Source organism: Anomaloglossus baeobatrachus, chromosome 5 (assembly GCF_048569485.1).
Source record: "Anomaloglossus baeobatrachus isolate aAnoBae1 chromosome 5, aAnoBae1.hap1, whole genome shotgun sequence".
In the NCBI taxonomy this organism is placed as follows: Eukaryota; Metazoa; Chordata; class Amphibia; order Anura; family Aromobatidae; genus Anomaloglossus; species Anomaloglossus baeobatrachus.
Genome location: NC_134357.1, coordinates 29,140,166 through 29,158,388, shown reverse-complemented (window position 1 = coordinate 29,158,388; position 18,223 = coordinate 29,140,166). Strand labels below are relative to the sequence as shown.

Sequence of the window (18,223 nt, the reverse complement as noted above, 5' to 3'; positions counted from 1 at the left end):
CGGTAGGAGATGTTCCTCGCTCCTGCGACTTCACACATAGCGATGTGTGCTGCTGCAGGAGCGAGGAACAACATCGGACCGTCGCATCAGCGTAATTATGGATTACGCCGACGCTGCACCGATGATACGATTACGACGCTTTTGCACTCGTTAATCGTATCATCGAGCCTTTACACACTACGATGTTGCATGCGATGCCGGAAGTACGTAATTTTTAATTTCACCCCACCGACATCGCACCTGCGATGTCGTAGTGTGCCGAGCCCGCCTTAGGATGCAAACCCAACTTTCTGACTCTGGGCACTAGGTTATGACCCAAATGCCTTTGATTTACTTCAAATTTCATGATGTCTTCCACACAGTGGAGACCCCAGTGTCAGAGGCAGCAAAACATCCCCAACAGATCTCTGACCTCCACCATATGTAACTGTAGGTGCGGTGGTCTTCTTTTTGTAGGCCTCATTCGATTTTCGGTAAACAGCAGGATGATGTGCTTTACCAAAAAGCTCAATCTTGGTCTCATCTGTCCATAAGACACTTTCCCAGAAGAATTTTGGTCATTCATGTACATTTTGGCAAACTGCAGTCTATATTTTTAATGTCTCTGTGTCAGCAGTAGGGTCCTCCTAGGTCTCAGTAATAGCGTCTCATTTCATTCAGATGTGGACAGATAGTTTGTGATAACACTGATGCACCCTGAGCCTTCAGGACAGGTTGAATTCATTTTGGAACTTGATTGGAGCTGACTATCCTGCATTGTAACCTTTCATTAATTTTTCTCTGTTTTCAATGGTCAGTGAGATTAGCTACAGTTCCATGGATTGTAAACTTCTTGATTATTTTGTGCAGCATGGACAAAGGAATATCAATATCTCTGGAGATGGACTTGTAACCTTGAGATTGTTGATATTTTTCAACAATTTTGGTACTCAGTACCCAGACAGTTTTCGTCTCCTCTTTCTGTCCTCCATGCTTAGTTTGGCACACACAGATACACAATGCAAAGTTTGAGTCAAATTTCTCCCCTTTTTATCTGGTTTCACATGCTTGATGCAAAGTTCTTTACCCACAATTTTGGAAAGGTGTCAACAATTTTGTCTGGCCCATTTTTGGGGTTTCGTGTGAAATGTTGTGCAATTTGCCTTTTTTTTTTCTTTTTTTTGTGTTGTTCCAATACACACAAAGGAAAGAAACACGTGTATAACAAAACATGTGTAATTGCAATAACTTTCTGGGAGAAATACATCATTTTCTGGAACTATTTCAAGGGTGCCAACACTTTTGGAAATTACTTTATGAATAAAATTCTTGTTCTAAATATTAAAAATGTTGTTATACCCTCTGGATCAGGGGGAAAAATTGGTCTTTTAAGACAGATCGATGGCTGTACCTACAACCCTTCTCTTTATATTCTACCATCTGTTGGTTGCACTTCATGGACATATGACTTTTCTAAACAGTACCAAGTAAATATACAAGGATATAATCTACTTATTGTATTTATTACTTAGCAACTATCAAGGATGAATTATATAGTTTGTGAATTGCCTGTTTTTTATTTAAAATTTTATATATTTATTTAACTGTATCTTCAACAAAACTATAAAAATCAATAATTAAAATACTCATACCACAAAGTAATATCAATAAAATCTTCAAACCGTCCCACAATAAATTAGCTAAATCCTCTTACAACTACGTTAGCAGTGAAAATACAATAGTTCTGATTTTCAGATAGCAGCTACTGAATAATTATTTTTTTTTCACATAAAATATGTATTTACTACAAGCTATGCTACACTTTTATGTTGTCGTCGTATTTATTACCCAATCACTAAGATTAACTATCAACTTTTTTCAAGCATGAGAACCCGTGAAAAAAAAAAACAGCCACGAAAAACAATGTTGGAATTGCTTTGTTTTTTTACTGCACCCTCCTCTCCCCAAAAAGAAATGTATATACATAATGAAAGCTGAAAACTAAATTAAATGTTTATCAAAATGACTGTAATAAAAAATATTAATCAGTAAAAGCAGGCACTCCAATTGAAAAAAATCAGAGAATATTTATTTTATTTTTTCAATCCAGTTGTGAAGACGTTTCGGTCAATTTATTGACCTTCTTCAATTCACGTGCTGGAGATTAAGGATTGTTTGATTTAGAACTGCAAGATACAGAGCGGTGTCCATCGCTCACGGTGGACACCGCTCTGTATCTTGCAGCTCTAAATCAAACAATCCTTAATCTCCAGCACGTGAATTGAAGAAGGTCAATAAATTGACCGAAACGTCTTCATAACTGGATTTAAAATATAAAATAAATATTATCTGATTTTTTTTCAATTGGAGTGCCTGGTTTTACTGATTAATATTATTACGGCTTTGGAACCTACCTGTGCACCAACTAATAGCCAGAAGTGGCGTGTTTTTTGTACACAATTGTAATAAAAAATATGACTTGTATCGCAAAAAAATAAGTCTTAGTACTATCAATAGATTCATAAATCGATGCAAAAAAGTAAAATATTTGGTTCTATCTGGGTTCATTAGAACAATACCGAAAACCCAAAGTTCTAAATGAAAACATTTTGGCAATTTAAAAACATGTGATACAGTCCTTTTACCACAATTATTTCCAGACCTTGACAGATGCAGAATTTGGTGGACGTAGAATTTGGTTCCCAGTAGTGAATATGGCCTCTGATGGGTATTGTGGAGAGCAAAGACTCCTGGAAAAATCTCCATCTATATGTAGAGGAATAGACGGACTCCAGGGAATTACATACTTTTAATTTTACCAATCTACCTTCTCATGAGTCTTTCATAAACAAATCCCACAAGGAGAGTCTCACCAGCAATTACCATTAAGCCAATATATTTTATATCTTAGAACTGACAAGACAATACTTGAACATGGTTAAAACCTTGAAAATAAATATTTTACATTTATTACATATCCACATCAAATTCCATAAACATCTTTGACCTGAACGTTTTTTTTTAGATTGAGGTCCGGTTTCAAAAGATGTGGTGTTCTATGAAAATTTCAATACCGGCCATGCATGTAAGCTCGGTAATTTTTAGCACTCCCAAGAGTGACTCTAATAAAAGAACTGTGAGGGGCATTGTACTATGTGGAGGACATTGTGGTGTCCTGTGGGTGGTGACTGTGGTAACATCATACTTTTTTGGGCATCATGAGGGGTGGGGATCACTGGGTGCATCATTTTCTGTAGAGGCACTTTGGAGACATAATACTATGTGGGAGACATCATACTGTGTGGGATGTCAAACTGGGGTCATCATACTGTGTGGGACATTGTGGGGGCATCATATTGTGTTGGAGGAACTGTAGGCGCAACACAACATGTTTGGGTTATAGGGGCATCATAGTATGTGAGGGGTATCTATGGGAAGATTGTAATGTGGGCAATCTAGACTACCACTCAGGGCCTAAGGCTCTGGGGTACCCATGGAGAGATTGCCCCATTATAAGAAGTGAATCCTCGGGGATCAAAGAAGAGCACTGGTGGAACAGGAGTAGGGTTAGTATGTGTTGTCGGTTATATATATCTATATATACTGTATGTATATAGAGAGGCTATGTGAGGACTCATACTCTATATAGGGGCTATGTGAATGCTCATACTATATACAGTAGGCGGCTATACAAAAAGAGGATTATCCAGCTCACCTGTCATCCAAAACCATGTAATCCTCCGAGGTGCACGAGGCCCGCCGGTCAGTCCATGCTGGCATGAATGCAGAAGGTTTGGAGAAGAAAAAGGGGGCTCAGCACCAATCCAGTAAATATGTAAAGAAAACTTTATTGGTATGCTTTAAAAATTATGCCTGGAAACACACCGTACAATATGTGCCACAGGCGAAACTTTACGCGTTTCGAACTTTAATATCTAAAACCAAAAGAGTCCTTAATCGTAAGTTACCTGTGGAAGGCCGCAGACAGAATATATATGTGTTCTAAAGATAGGGAAAAAAGGTACAAAGGGGAGCAGGGTGAGTTGTCCACACGGATGTCTGGGGAATGCAATCACGTTCCTGCTTGTCTGGGAAAAGAAGGCTGCTATCTTCCATATATAAAATCATATACCATAAACGGTGCTAATGCACTATGAGAAGCAGATTTAGCAAAATTCATAAATGTATACAATTGTGATGTTAATAAATAGGTTAAAAAATCAAGTATGCAATATCTAAACATAGTTGTCTCATACCTATAGGTACAAAATATTATAACACTGGGATAGATTCCCGTATTTTCGACAAATATAATACTAATGCAGTATAAGCAAATACTAGGTATATTTGTATTGGAGAAAATATATATATAAGTGTATACCTATGAGTATGCATATAAATTCATGAATAAATTATGTATATATATATCTACTGCACTAGATGTGTGTGGTAAATGTATGTGAGAAAAAAAAAATAAATTAAAAAAATAAATGAAAAAAAATATCTAACTAAAACGTATGATGCCTCTGACTTTGAGAAACTAAATAACAGACTTAGGTCCGTTTCACACGTCAGTGAAAACCACTGACGTTTTCCACTGGCGTGTAAAACACGCACATGTCCCTGCGTGTGCCGTGAATCACGGCACACGTGGGTTGTCTATGTGCAATCCGGGCTCCGTTCTCCGTGGCCCGTGATTGCACTTAGAAATCAACTCACCTGTGCGCGCTCCCGCTATCCATGGTGCTGATTGCTCCCGCGGTGCAGCATCCGGCCAGCGCTGACCCCCGCAGCAGCTGCTTCCGGGTCGGCTGTGTCGCACATAATGAATATGCGCAACAATAATGAGCCGGCTCAGAAGCAGCAGGGAGAACGGGCTGCAGAGAGCGTCGCTGGAGCCGGGTGAGTAAAAATGCTTTTTATTTTAGAAGCACGTTTTTTTCTGGCACGTGTTTCACGGACCACACCACTGCGTGGTCCGTGGGACATCAGTGATGCCAGAAAAAAATGGACATGTCTCCGTGCGGCAATCACGGACACGCGGGTACGCCGCACGGAGACACGTGCAGTGAAAAATCACTGACATGTGAGCAGACCCATTCATTATAATGTGTCTGCGTATGTCAGTGATTTAAAAAAAGCACAAACGTCCCAGAATCACTGACGTGTGAAAGGGGCCTTAAGGATACAATCACTAAAATGGAGAACAACATAATGGAGTTGAAACAAAATAAGTACAGACGGGATGTTAAGGACTATGAGCTTGATGAGGTCTACACCTGGCATACGTCCCGCAAAACAAAGTCCATCTTAAGGAAACAGGGTAGACAATTCCACAGGGATAAGTCTGTATATTTCTCCTCCACTGATCTTGACTCCACAGAGGGAAGCACCAGCTCATATGAATCTGGTAGAGAAATAAAAGTCCCCAGATACCAACAACAAAAAAACGCTTCAAAAAAGGCAGGGGAGGAAGGAAACATAATAAACACAGGAGGCAGATACTCACTCTGCTCCAAGCACCACACCACAAGCATTGGAGGAATTGAGTCATCAGGAACATCCGGAGTATTCTGTCCTCAATCTCTCCGCTTGTATCCTGAGTTTGGACCATTCCAGGTTGAATTTTGCCCCTACATCCAGGGCAAGTCTCTTGAAGACTATGAAGGATGTTAATAGATTTATCAGGAACATTAAGGTAAAAAGAAACTTTTTGAATATTCCTTCGGAGGATAGTGAGGTTAATTCAGACCTCCCTTCAGAGAACGCTATGGCGGGCTTTGCATGCTGCGACATCGGTAACAATGTGTTACCGACGCTGCAGCGATAGTCCCCGCCCCCGTCGCAGGTGCAATATGTTGTGATTGCTGCCGTAGCAAACATTATCGCTACGGCAGCGTCACATGCACTCACCTGCCCTGCGACGTCGCCCTGGCCGGCAACCTGCCTCCTTCTTAAGGGGACGGGTCGTGCGGCGTCACAGCGACGTCACACGGCAGGCGGCCAATAGAAGTGGAGGGGCGGAGATGAGCGGGACGTAAACATCCTGCCCACCTCCTTCCTTCCACATTGCAGCCGGGACGCAGGTAAGGTGATGTTCCTCGCTCCTGCGGCTTCACACACAGCGATGTATGCTGCCTGCTGGAATGAGGAACAACATCGTACCGTCGCTGCTGCAAAATTATGGAAATGTCGGACCCTACACCGATCATACGATAACGACGCTTTTGCGCTCGTTAATCATATGTAAAAGGATTTGCACACTACGATATCGATAGCGACGCCGCACCTGCGATGTCGTAGTGTGCAAAGCCCACCTATCACCCCCATCCCACTGTCTATGAATTTAAGAGACCAGATTTCCGTCATGACCTTACAAGAATTGAGTGGATTTGAGGATACCATCTATGCAATTCCGACTTTCCAAATTTTTTTTTTCTGACGAGGGGCAAGCACCCCGAAACACCGTGTCTGCAAATTGGGATTCTGATCTGGCATATATCCTAAGTCATATGCAAAGGATTGTTAAAAATCCACTTGTCACTTTTAGGCTATGTGCGCACTAGGCCGTTTTACCCGCGGATTTATCCGCGGATTTGCTGCGGAAATTTCATGAGAAATGTCTGCAATCTTTGTGCAGACATTTCCCAGCAAATCCTATGAGAAAAAAAATAGCTGTGCGCACGCTGCGGATTTTTCTCAAGAAATTTCCTTGAGAAGATTTTCTTGAGAAAATTTCTTGAGAAAATGAGCATGTCAATTCTTTTCCGCAGGTACATGCGGATTTCTGCAGTACAGCCTGCAAAATCCGCAGGGAACAACCTGCAGGAAAATCGCAGCAAATTAGCGGCAAATCCGCATGCGGATTTACCGTGGATTTGGTGCGGATTTTTTCCGGAGGTCCGGAAATCTTACACTCCCAGAAGTTTCTCAAGAAATTTTCTTGAGAAACTTCACATGTCTAGTGCGCACAAAGCCTTAGGATCGCTACTTCCAATAGGTGGCGCTGCGCTAGAGTTTGTCTCCTTTCCTGGAGAGACAATTTTTTTTTTCTCACATACATTTACCACACACATCTAGTGCAGTACATATATATATATATATATACATAATTTATACATGAATTTATATGCATACTCATAGGTATACACTTATATATATATTTTCTACGATACAAATATACGTAGTATTTGCTTATACTGCATTAGTATTATATTGAAAATACGGGAATCTATCCCAGTGTTATAATATTTTGTACCTATAGGTATGGGACAACTATGTTTAGATATTGCATACTTGATTTTTTAACCTATTTATTAACATCACAATTGTATACATTTATGAATTTTGCTAAATCTGTTTCTCATAGTGCATTAGCACCGTTTATGGTATATGATTTTATATATGGAAGATAACAGCCTTCTTTTCCCAGACAAGCAGGAGCGTGATTGCATTCCCCAGACATCTGTGTGGACAACACACCCTGCTCCCCTTTGTACCTTTTTTCCCTATCTTTAGAACACATATATATTCTGTCTGCGGCCTTCCACAGGTAACTTATGATTAACGACTCTTTTGGTTTTAGATATTAAAGACCGAAACGCGTAAAGTTTCGCCTGTGGCACATATTGTACGGTGTGTTTCCAGGCATAATTTTTAAAGCATAGCAATAAAGTTTTTTACATATTTACTGGATTGCTGCTTAGCCCCCTTTTTCTTCTCCAAACCTTCTATATAGGAGGCTATGTGTGATAGGGGTTATGTGAAAGCTCAGACTGTATATTGGTGGCTATTAATGGGCTCTTACTGTATATAGAGGATATATGAGGGCTCAGACTGTATTTAGGGGGGTTATGTGAGGGCTCAGACTGTATTTAGGGGGGGTTATGTGAGGGCTCAGACTGTATTTAGGGGGGTTATGTGAGGGCTCATACTGTATTTAGGGGGGGTTATGTGAGGGCTCAGACTGTATTTAGGGGGGGGTTATGTGAGGGCTCAGACTGTATTTAGGGGGGTTATGTGAGGGCTCATACTGTAGATTGAGGCTATATAAAGGTATGGCTTAGCTTAAAAAGATTGCGGTGCGCCATAATTCATGTTCCTCTTTCCTATCTTTAAAACCTAGCAGGTAACAGAAAGTCAGACACTGTGAAGCAAAGGTATAGCTGCACAACTACAAGTCCCAACATGGATAGTAGGTTCAGCTACAACAGCCTATGGTAAAAAGTTACTCAGAGCTGTTTACAGGACCTTAGTGAGGACCCTGCAGTAATGATGGCTGCTGTGTGGGCCTGTGGGGCCTCCTGCAATGTGCATCCTGTGCCTCACGCTACAGGCCCAGAATCATACTCCACTCTCCTTACATGTAGTAATGGTAACCACTTAGAAGTGAGCCACACCCCTTTACCTTTGCAGCGCCACCTGCATTTCCTTTCCTCCAGTAATCTCTCATCCCCACTGTGGCAGCATCATGCAGTGGGAGGGGCATAGTGCCGCAGAGGCTGCTGGGATTTGTATTCAGGACTGGAGTCATATGTACTCTGCTGGTAGTTTAGTAGTTCTCGGCTGGATGGCTGCTGTGTAATGGTGAAATGCTGATTGTTGTAAAATTAAAACATTAAAGTTAGTAGAAAAAGAGAAATGAAGGAAACAAGGTGGGGTGTCACTGTGTGTAATCAGAAAACAAAGAAGCAATCAGCAGCTCAACCAAATGGGGGCATACTCTCCCCATAGCCATGTGCATAAGGTCCTTAAGGACTATCAACTCACCAGGGCAATCAGGTAGAGCTGAGTAAAGTGCTACAATTAACATATCTTATGGATGCACCACTTCTGGGGTGGCTGCGGGCTAGTATTTTTAGGCTGGGAGGGGTCAGTATCTATGGCTCTTCCCACCATGATAATACCAGCCCCCACCTCTCAGCTTTACCATGGCTGGTTATCAAAAAATGGGAAGGGACCCTACGCCATTTTTTTTTATTATGGAATCCCCTCTATTATTGATAATCAGCCACGGTAAAGCAGACCTTTGAGGGTTGAAGCCCATAGTGGTCTGATTTACTTGCGCTTATTATCCAAAATAAAGCAGTAACGCGAGGTAGATTTTTTTAAAATTATTTATTATTTATTTTTACGCTGCCATACAACTCTCTAACAATAACCACTAACTCGTCTGCAACCAATCACAAATGCTGACAAAGGGGGCTGAGCACATGTTTAAGAGTCTACAGCCAATCACAGATGCTGGAACAGAGTGGTACTGGGTGAAGAAAGGAATATTCATGAAGCTTAATGAACGGGTCTGGAAAAGAGTGTGATTTCATTGTTATCTTCTGGTAAACACAGTATGTATAACTATCTTTAGCTTCCTTTTGTAGCCCCCTAGCCTATGCTAGGACCATTTTACAGCACAGATCTTCTGATCCCCGTTGATACATATGGAGTTTGTTATCCAGGGTCAAGTTCAGGTCAATTTTGGTTCCCGAAACTCAACTTTTTATTTTAGTCATTGCGGATTTGGCGAACCCCAATATCCATGGGTCTGCTCATCACCGGTCAGGTTGATATAATTTGCTATATATTTTATTTTTACTATATATAAATTGTAGTCTGCTATACACTCTGCAAAAAATGTATCGTATGCTGCAAGTCTTATACAATAGAGGTAGGCCTATACACTGGCACATGTCAGTTTCCTATTTGAGGTATAGAATAGTCAATACTCTTAATTAATATGTGTGATGGCAGATTAAGGGGTACTTTGCACGCTGCGACATCGCAAGCCGATGCTGCTATGCCGAGCGCGATGGTCCCCGCCCCCGTCACAGCTGCGATATCCTTGTGATAGCTGGCGTAGCGAACATTATCGCTACGGCAGCTTCACATGGACTTACCTGTCCTGGGACGTCACTCTGGCCAGCTACCCGCCTTATTAAGGGGGCAGGTCATACGGCATCACTGCGACGTCACACGGCAGGCGACCAATAGGAGCGGAGGGGCGGAGATGAGCGGGATGTAAACATCCCGCCCACCTCCTTCCTTCCGCATATCCTACGGGAGCCGCGGTGACACCGGTAGGAGATGTTCCTCGCTCCTGCGGCTTCACACACAGCGATATGTGCTGCCGCAGGAACGAGGAACAACATCGGACCGTCGCATCAGCGTAATTATGGATTACACCGACGCTGCACCGATGATACGATTACGACGCTTTTGCGCTCGTTAATCGTATCATCTAGGCTTTACACACTACGATGTCGCCTGCGATGCCGGATGTGCGTCACTTTCAATTTGACCCCACCGACATCGCACCTGCGATGTCGTAGTGTGCAAAGTACCCCTAAGAATTGATGTGAACAGAGCCTTAGTTGCATTGCAATGTTAGGATGACCTGCATGAACCTCAGCTAAAACCCAAAAAAGAACAATAGATAATGTCGGATATTCTGACAATTTGGTAAGTACAACATTGGGAAGATACAGATCTCTATTGGACAAACCACTCGAGTTTCTCCATAACCACCCCTCAGATATTTCCATTGAATCCTGGATTGACATTTAGGTGTTGAAACCTTTGTCCTACAGCAGTTAACCTGTAAACCACAAAGTTGACCGCAAAGATTAGTTGAGGATGTCCTTGCAAAGTTGCTTCAACTTGTCTGCTCACATTTGGCACAATATGGCTGTGCAGGGTGCATTGTTGCAGACTCACTCTACACTGTCGGAGAAAAATAAATAGTATCCCACTCAATTTGGGTGATTATCCTCCTTCAGTTATGATCTTTCTGGTTTTCGAACCACCCTAAACCATTTACACTTTCAGACCACCATGGAAGACATTAGACTGGACAAGCCACCCATGACCTTAAGTAGGCTCAATGGGACGGTGCATAGAGTTCTGGACTGTTCTTGTTATACCCTGTGGACTGTCAAGTTGTTTGTGTCCTCATATTGAGCAGTATATCTTTAAAACTTGTGAATTTGTTTTAGAAAACCACCATATTTGGCTGAAATCACCAAGATTTCTGTACTTTTTAGTCTATTTCCTTCCATTATTGCTGGCACATTCCCATTATTCATGGTACCTCTTAGAAGTCATTCTGCTTTTCAATTTTTTTTAAAGATTTAGCTTCCCTGAAAAAAGTTTTTGAATCGCTAATTTGACATCTTTATTTCGAAGACTGTACAAGATTGGGTTACAAATCGGAACCAGCACCGTGTTAAGAAGAGCTACGGACTTTTTACTATGAGCATTATCGTCTGGGGTAGGTATGATGTAGACACAGATCAGACTCAGATACAGCATCACGATGACTGTAAGATGGGCCGAGCAGGTGGAGAAGGCTTTGCGTCTTGCCAGTGCCGTCTTCATGCTTGTTACGGCGATTATGATGTAACTGTAGGAAGTTAATATTAATACAAAAGATGTTATACCGATAAGTGCGCCTTCGCTAAAAACGATGGTCATGACTTTGGACACGTCACCGCAGGAGAGTTTTAACATAGGCATCAGGTCACAAAAGAAGTGGTCGATCTCCCTAGATGAGCAGAATGGGAAACGGGAGAGCACAATCATAATTGGAAGAGGGTCTATAATTCCGAGAAGCCAACTAACTCCAGCGAGGAGGGCAGAGACCTTCTTATTCAAGACAAGACTGTAACGAAGAGGGTTGCAGATGGCCACGTAGCGGTCATAACACATTGCTGTCAACAAAATGTAATCTAAGCTCTGAAGACCAGTGTAAAGATGCATTTGTACGAAACACTGCAAGAAAGAAATCCATCTCAGTCCTAGAAAAGTCAGGAGGAACTTAGGGAAAATTACAGTAGTAAAGCAAATATCCAGAAAGGACAAGTTACACAGGAAGAAATACATGGGGGTATGAAGCTTTGTATCCAGGTAAATAATAACTATAAGAAGTGTGTTCTCCAAAAGGCAGAGGAAATATATCAATAGGAAAAGAAGAAATATGAAAACTTGTAGATCAGGATATTCATAAAAACCCAATAAGAGAAACCCATGTTCTGTTTTATTCTCTGACATCATCCTAAATGAGCATAGAACAATGAGTATGACAAGAACCTTAAGAACTATATAACATGAGGGAAATAAGGTGGGGTGTCACTGTGTGTTATTAGGAACCAAAGAAACAATCAGCAGCTATGCCCCTCAACCACATGGTGTCTGGGGGCATACTCTCCCCATACTCTCCCCATATTCATAAAGTCCATAAGGAGGACTATAAACTCACCAGGGCAATCGGGAAGAGCCGGGTAAAGTGCTACAATTGGTGCATCTTATGGATGTGCCACTTCTGGGGTGGCTGCGGGCTAGTATTTTTAGGCTGGGAGGGGCCAATATCTATAGCTCCTCCCACCATGATAATAACAGCCCCCACCTGTCACCTTTACCATGGCTTTTTATCAAAAATGGGGGGCCCTACACCATTTTTTATTTTTGATAACCAGCCACAGTAAAGCAGACCGCTGGGGGTTGCGAAAAATTGTTGTCTTATTTACTTGCACTTATTATCAAAAATAAGGCAGAAACCCAAGGCAGGTTTTTTTTGTTTTCTTTTTATTATTTACTTATTTCTTTTTACGCTACTATACAGCAAACGCGTCTGCAACCAAGCACAAATGATGACACAGGGGGCTGAGGGCATGTATTGGAGTCTGCAGCCGATCACAGATGCTGGAACAGGCTGGGTGGGAGAAGCAGAGAATATTCATGAAGCTAAATGAACAGGTACAGAAAAGAGTCTGAGTGCAGTGTTATCTTCTGGGAAACACAGTATGAATACTGTAACTGTCCTACCCTTACCCCCATTTAGCTTCCTTTTGAAGCCCCCTCGCCATTACCATGACCATTTTACAGCACAGATTTTCTCATCCCCATTGATTTGTAAGGAGTTTGTTATCCAGTCTCAAGTTAAGTTTGGTTCCCAAGCTCGATTTTTTTTTTTTTAGTCATTGCGGATTCAACTAAACTGAATATTCACGAGTCTGCTCATCACTAGTCTTGTATGTGGTTCTTTATCAAGTGTCAACAGAAACTACCCTAAATGTAAATATATTAATATATACAACTTTACTCAATCAATTTAAAACAAACCATATGCCATAATAAATTAGACACACAGCAATACATAAACACAGGACAACCCAAATACAGTGTAAAGGACTTATCAATGATCCCCTATTGGATATTGTAACAGGGTCATCGATAATCCTAGACCATTGTCCACTACCTACAAATGGAGATATAACAATGAAGTTACGTGCACCCTAGGGTTCAAGCGGTGCCCACATTCCACGGCGGGCGGTCCCTGAATCCTGTCCCTCAACTCCTAATCAAGACAAGATGGACAAATGAAAAGTACAAACACATCTATTCCATCCCCTCTAGTAATTTTAATAAAGCAAAGATCACTGGGACTTATCTTTAGGAGTTTTCAGGATAGTATCACCTTGGGTATGTTCCTAATATGGCACAATAATCAAACCAAGGCATTCCTGGGTGAATGTCAAACAGAAGGATTCTCCCAAGCTCGACGCGTTTCCCCCCACCTATACACTGGAGGCCAGGATAGGGCACAATCGCCATTATTCCCTGGAACTGCACGTGTCAGGAGGAGTCTCCCAGTATAATGGCGATTGTGCCATCATGTCTTATCATCCAGACTCCTCCAGAGCTGCAGTCACTATTCTGTTGTTACATCGTGTCTTATCATCCAGACTCCTCCAGCACTGCAGTCACTATTCTGCTGTTACATTGTGTATTATGCTCTAGTTCACCTCCAGAGCTGCAGTCACTATCACTTGGGAAATAGCGAGTGACCTTCGAAGAGGGAGGGGAGGGAAGAGGAAAACCCTGTGTCCAGAGCAGAGGGAGATGGTGACCCTTGATAAAACCTTCCGCTGGCCTCTGGATCCCCTGATGTCCCTAGATAGGTTCCGCACCTATGTGCAAAGCAGGATACCTGGCCCTGGCTAAGAGGTACTTCTCACACAGCGGGATCGCTAGCGAGATTGCTGCTGAGTCACAGGTTTTGTGACGTACCAGTGACCTCATCAGCGATCTCGTTGTGTGTGACACTAAGCAGCGACCTGGCCCCTGCTGTGAAATTGCTGATCGTTACACACAGCTCTGGTTCATTTTTTGCCCATTGCTCTCATGCTGTGAAGCACACATCGCTGTGTTTGACAGCGAGAGAGCAACAATTCTGGGGGCTCCTAGAGTGGCCCTCAGGATAGGGGGCCCCTAACTATCCCTGATCTCAGAATTACCTCTGAAGGTGAGGATGTCTGAGCCGCATTCCTGACCCTGTTCCTGACCAGCCCTGATTTTATACCCCCTCCTCCCAACCCCAGGGGAGGGCCGAGACAGGAGTGTGATTAAACTAACAGAGATAGACAAACAGGGGAAACCAAAACTCTATCTCACAGCATGCTCACACAGAGGTATAAAACAATAAGAAGCAAGGAGAAAAATAAGAGCATGGAGGAAACAACAAGATAGTAGCAAAACTTCCATAACAACTCCAAGCACCACACAATAAAATCCCCAGGAGGACTGGGACACAACAGCACACAAACCAACACTGGAATAAACTATAGTCAGTGTCCGTATACAGATTCCACCTTTTTAAAAAGGTGGGTAGCAAATGTGATAGTGTTACGCCCCGCGACAGCCAGGCTGCTCGGATCTGGCCAGTCCATGGCTCGAAGAGTTCCGGATCCGGGGGCATCGTCAACTAGTTTTAAATGAAAATAAAAATAAAGTCCAACTACGCCACTTGCGGTTTGCGGCCAGGGATGGTAGGGCCGCCGCTGCGGGATCCCACTGGAGATGATGGATGGGGCAGTGTGGATTGTGGAGCCCTCTGCGAGTAGAGCTTTTTTCCCAGGGGTAGATGAAGGGTTAACGTGGGGGTGCACGGCAAAAAATTAGTCCAGACAGGTAATGCAGTTTGGGTGTCTTTACTTACTGAATTCGCACCCTGGAGACGTGCTGGATCCCAGATGTGCCCATGTCTTTTATAGCTGTGCCAGCCAACCTGGTGCCACTCTCCCACCTTTGCATTCTGGTGTATTTGTCGGTCCTCCCTGGCATGAAGCTCCTGGAGGTCCATCTGGTGTCTGGGTCCTGCCGCAAGCAGCTTGGACTGTTTAAGGGAATATGTCCCGGTCCTCCCTTTGCTGCTGCTGCCTTGGATGTTAGTGGTGGCAGATGAGTCCTGGAAACCCACCCGCCTGGCAGAGTTAACAGATGGCTTGCAGTCCTGGTCTGTTCATGGATCTGCACCCCGTGCGTGCAAAGTACTGGGATCCCTTGAATGTCCACCCCACAGGATCCCTCTGTCCTTGGAGCTCTCCAGCTATGTTCTCCTCTGAGTGGCTGATCTTTCTACTCAGGTCTTTGCGGGGTCTTTGCTACTTTCAGTGTGTCTCAAGATTGATTTGTCTGTCTTGACACCTTTCCTTTTACTACCGCTCACTTTTCTCCTTAACTCCTTTGTCTTTCACCTCCTTTCTCTCTCTCCATCTACCGCTGACTCGCGACACCAGCAGAGGTTAAGTCTTGCTAGCCTGACCATGAATGAGCATACAAATGGTCAACTCCCAAGCTGCCTGTGTAACTCAGAAACACCAGAGAAACCATAGGGTGAAGTGTCAGAATCTGTAGTGTGAACAGTGTCTGATTCCGCTATGACACTAGGCGAGTTTTGAGCAAAACTCCATGTGACAGGGATCCAGTACTTTCCAACATCTGATTTGAAAGGGTTTCGAGAGCAAGACCCAAGCAACCTAATATTAATGGCCTATCCTAAAAGTAGGATAACAATATTCTAAACTAAGAGTAGTCCTATAGAGAGCTGGAAAATAAATGTGTTTCCTGAGCTTCTGCACCTGTCCCCCTTGGCACCCGAAGCCTTCCGTAAATCCAGTCCTAGTAACTCTAAGATATTCACCAAGAACAATTAACACTGAGAATACCTTTGTATAATGGTAGATCAATGAAGCATGTTACAATTTATTTCTGATGGATTTGTACATAATCTGATAGGATAAACCTCTGTGACATCTTGTTGATGGCAGCCATGCTCTTTTCTTAGGCCTTCTCCTAATCCTTCTTGAAATCTTATACCAAGTGCTTTTATACTTTACTGCAGGATGTAGGAGTTGTCCGGTGAAAAAAATAGTTAAGATTGATGACAGTGTAAACAATTGGCTAAGTGGGGAACTATTAGGCCAGGGCCACACGGGGCACTAGTGCGATCCTCACATGACACCCGGCTCATGCTGGCAGCACAGCGGGAGCCGAGTGTCACTGCGACTGAGGTCCGATCAGGGGGCGGGCCGGCACTCAGGAGGGGAGGGAGGGATTTATCTCTCTCTCTCCTTAGTAGCCGGCTATTGCCATTCTCGCACTGCACTCGCAGTACACCGGTGTACCGCGAGTGCAGTGCGATTTTTCTCTCACCCCATAGACTTAAATGGGTGTGAGAGAAACCTGGATCGCATTACAGTCACAGCATGCTGCGATTGTTTTCTCAGTCCGATTAGGGCTAAGAAAATAATCGCTTATGGGTGCTATTGGTCTGAGTGGAATGCGATGTTTTATTGTATTCCACTCGCACTAATTTTCATGCCGTGTGTCTAAAGGGTGCTTTACTTGCAGCGACATTGCTAGCGATGTTGCTCGTGAAAGCACCCGCCTCCGTCGTTTGTGTGTCATGGGCAAATTGCTGCCCGTGGCAGACAAAATCTCTAGTACCCATCACATCAACTTACCTTCCTAGCGACGTCGCTGTGGGTGGCAAACAATCTGTTTTTTATGGGGGAGGTTCGTTCGCCATTACAGTGACGTCACACAGCGGCCAACCTATAGAAACGGAGGGGCGGAGACCAGCCACATTAACGACACGCCCATCTCGTTGCCGGCAGGACACAGGTACGTTGTTGTTCGGCGTTCCCGGGGTGTCACACGTAGCGATGTGTGCTGCCTCAGGAACGACGAACAACCTGCGCCCTGCACCACCAACGATATTTGGGAAATGAACGACGCGTCAACGATCAATGATTAGGTGAGTAATTTTGATCATTAACACTCGCTCATAGGTGTCACACGCAACGACGTTGCTAACGACGCCGGATGTGCGTCACGAATTCCGTGACCCCGACGACATATCGTTAGCGATATCGTTGCGTGTAAAGCTCCCTTTAGGCCTTACCCCTATAACAAAATTAAGCGGCAGGTCAGACGTCCGATCGCTGCTCCATTTATTCTGTAGGAAAAAATAAAATGCAATACTTTCCAGACTTACAGGGAATGAATGGAGCATTGATCGAGAAAGACCACCACCGCTACCTCTTAAAATGTCACTGTTGTGTTGATTGGTGCACTTCCCATTGAGCGGTCCACCACCCATTGGTAAACTATCACCTATTATATGAATAGGCGATCACTGGTTTTCACTCTACAACCCCTTCAGCATCACTTCAATAGAAGTTATAGTCAAGTAAACATTCCGGTACCGTAATTATTGAATACCTTGAAAAATCTTCATTTAATGTAGATATAATTTGTAAAATTCATAAATATCTATAGCAAAAGTAAATACTGTGTAATAGTTTTCTAAATTTCATCGTGGCAGGTTGCACAATTCCAGGCATTGAGACATGGCCTCCGACACAAACTGGAGGGAAAACATTAAGAATCGGAGTCATTTCCTTAGTGTATATAGATGTGTACATAGACCTCTGAGGATTGCCTCTGAGGATTACACCGTCTACTTCTATCTTATTTGACTCTAGAGTCTTGTTTAAAATAATCCAAAGGGAATTCTTCTTAATTCTTCAGATGCTTAAGTGACAAAAATATATAATTGGTGGAGGAAGGTTTGATTAGATGGACAAAGGTGTTTTTTCAAGCTATGTAACTATTAATGTTGATGCTGTTATATTTTCTTTCTGAAGAGTCAATTTGCCTAGTGAAGAAAATGTCATGTTTGAGTAAAAAAAAAAATATTAAACTGATTTTGTATTCCACAAGAGAGAGAATTTTGTAACATTTTGAAAAAATGCCTTTTGAGTCAAAAACTTCTGGATAGTGAAAAGCATGCCCATCGAGCAAACCTAGAAAGTACTGAAAAACTAAGCAAAAAATGGCACAAATAGTAGAGATGAGCAAAAAACATTTGCAGGAACCTAGTCCAGTGATCAAGTATTGCCATTGTGGC

At 42.9% G+C, this 18,223-nt stretch overlaps 2 protein-coding genes across 4 annotated transcripts in view; one reads left to right on the top strand and one right to left on the bottom strand.

Moving 5' to 3' along the window:
• LOC142310731 (ovostatin-like) overlaps positions 1 to 18,223 on the top strand; it is a 215,987-nt gene that overhangs the window by 52,445 nt on the left and 145,319 nt on the right. The gene's annotated exons all lie outside the window — the stretch shown is intronic.
• On the bottom strand, positions 11,095 to 11,730 carry LOC142312597 (olfactory receptor 1M1-like). Its single transcript, XM_075351588.1, has one exon. The coding sequence runs from the start codon at positions 11,728 to 11,730 to the stop codon at positions 11,095 to 11,097; it is 636 nt and encodes a 211-aa protein (XP_075207703.1).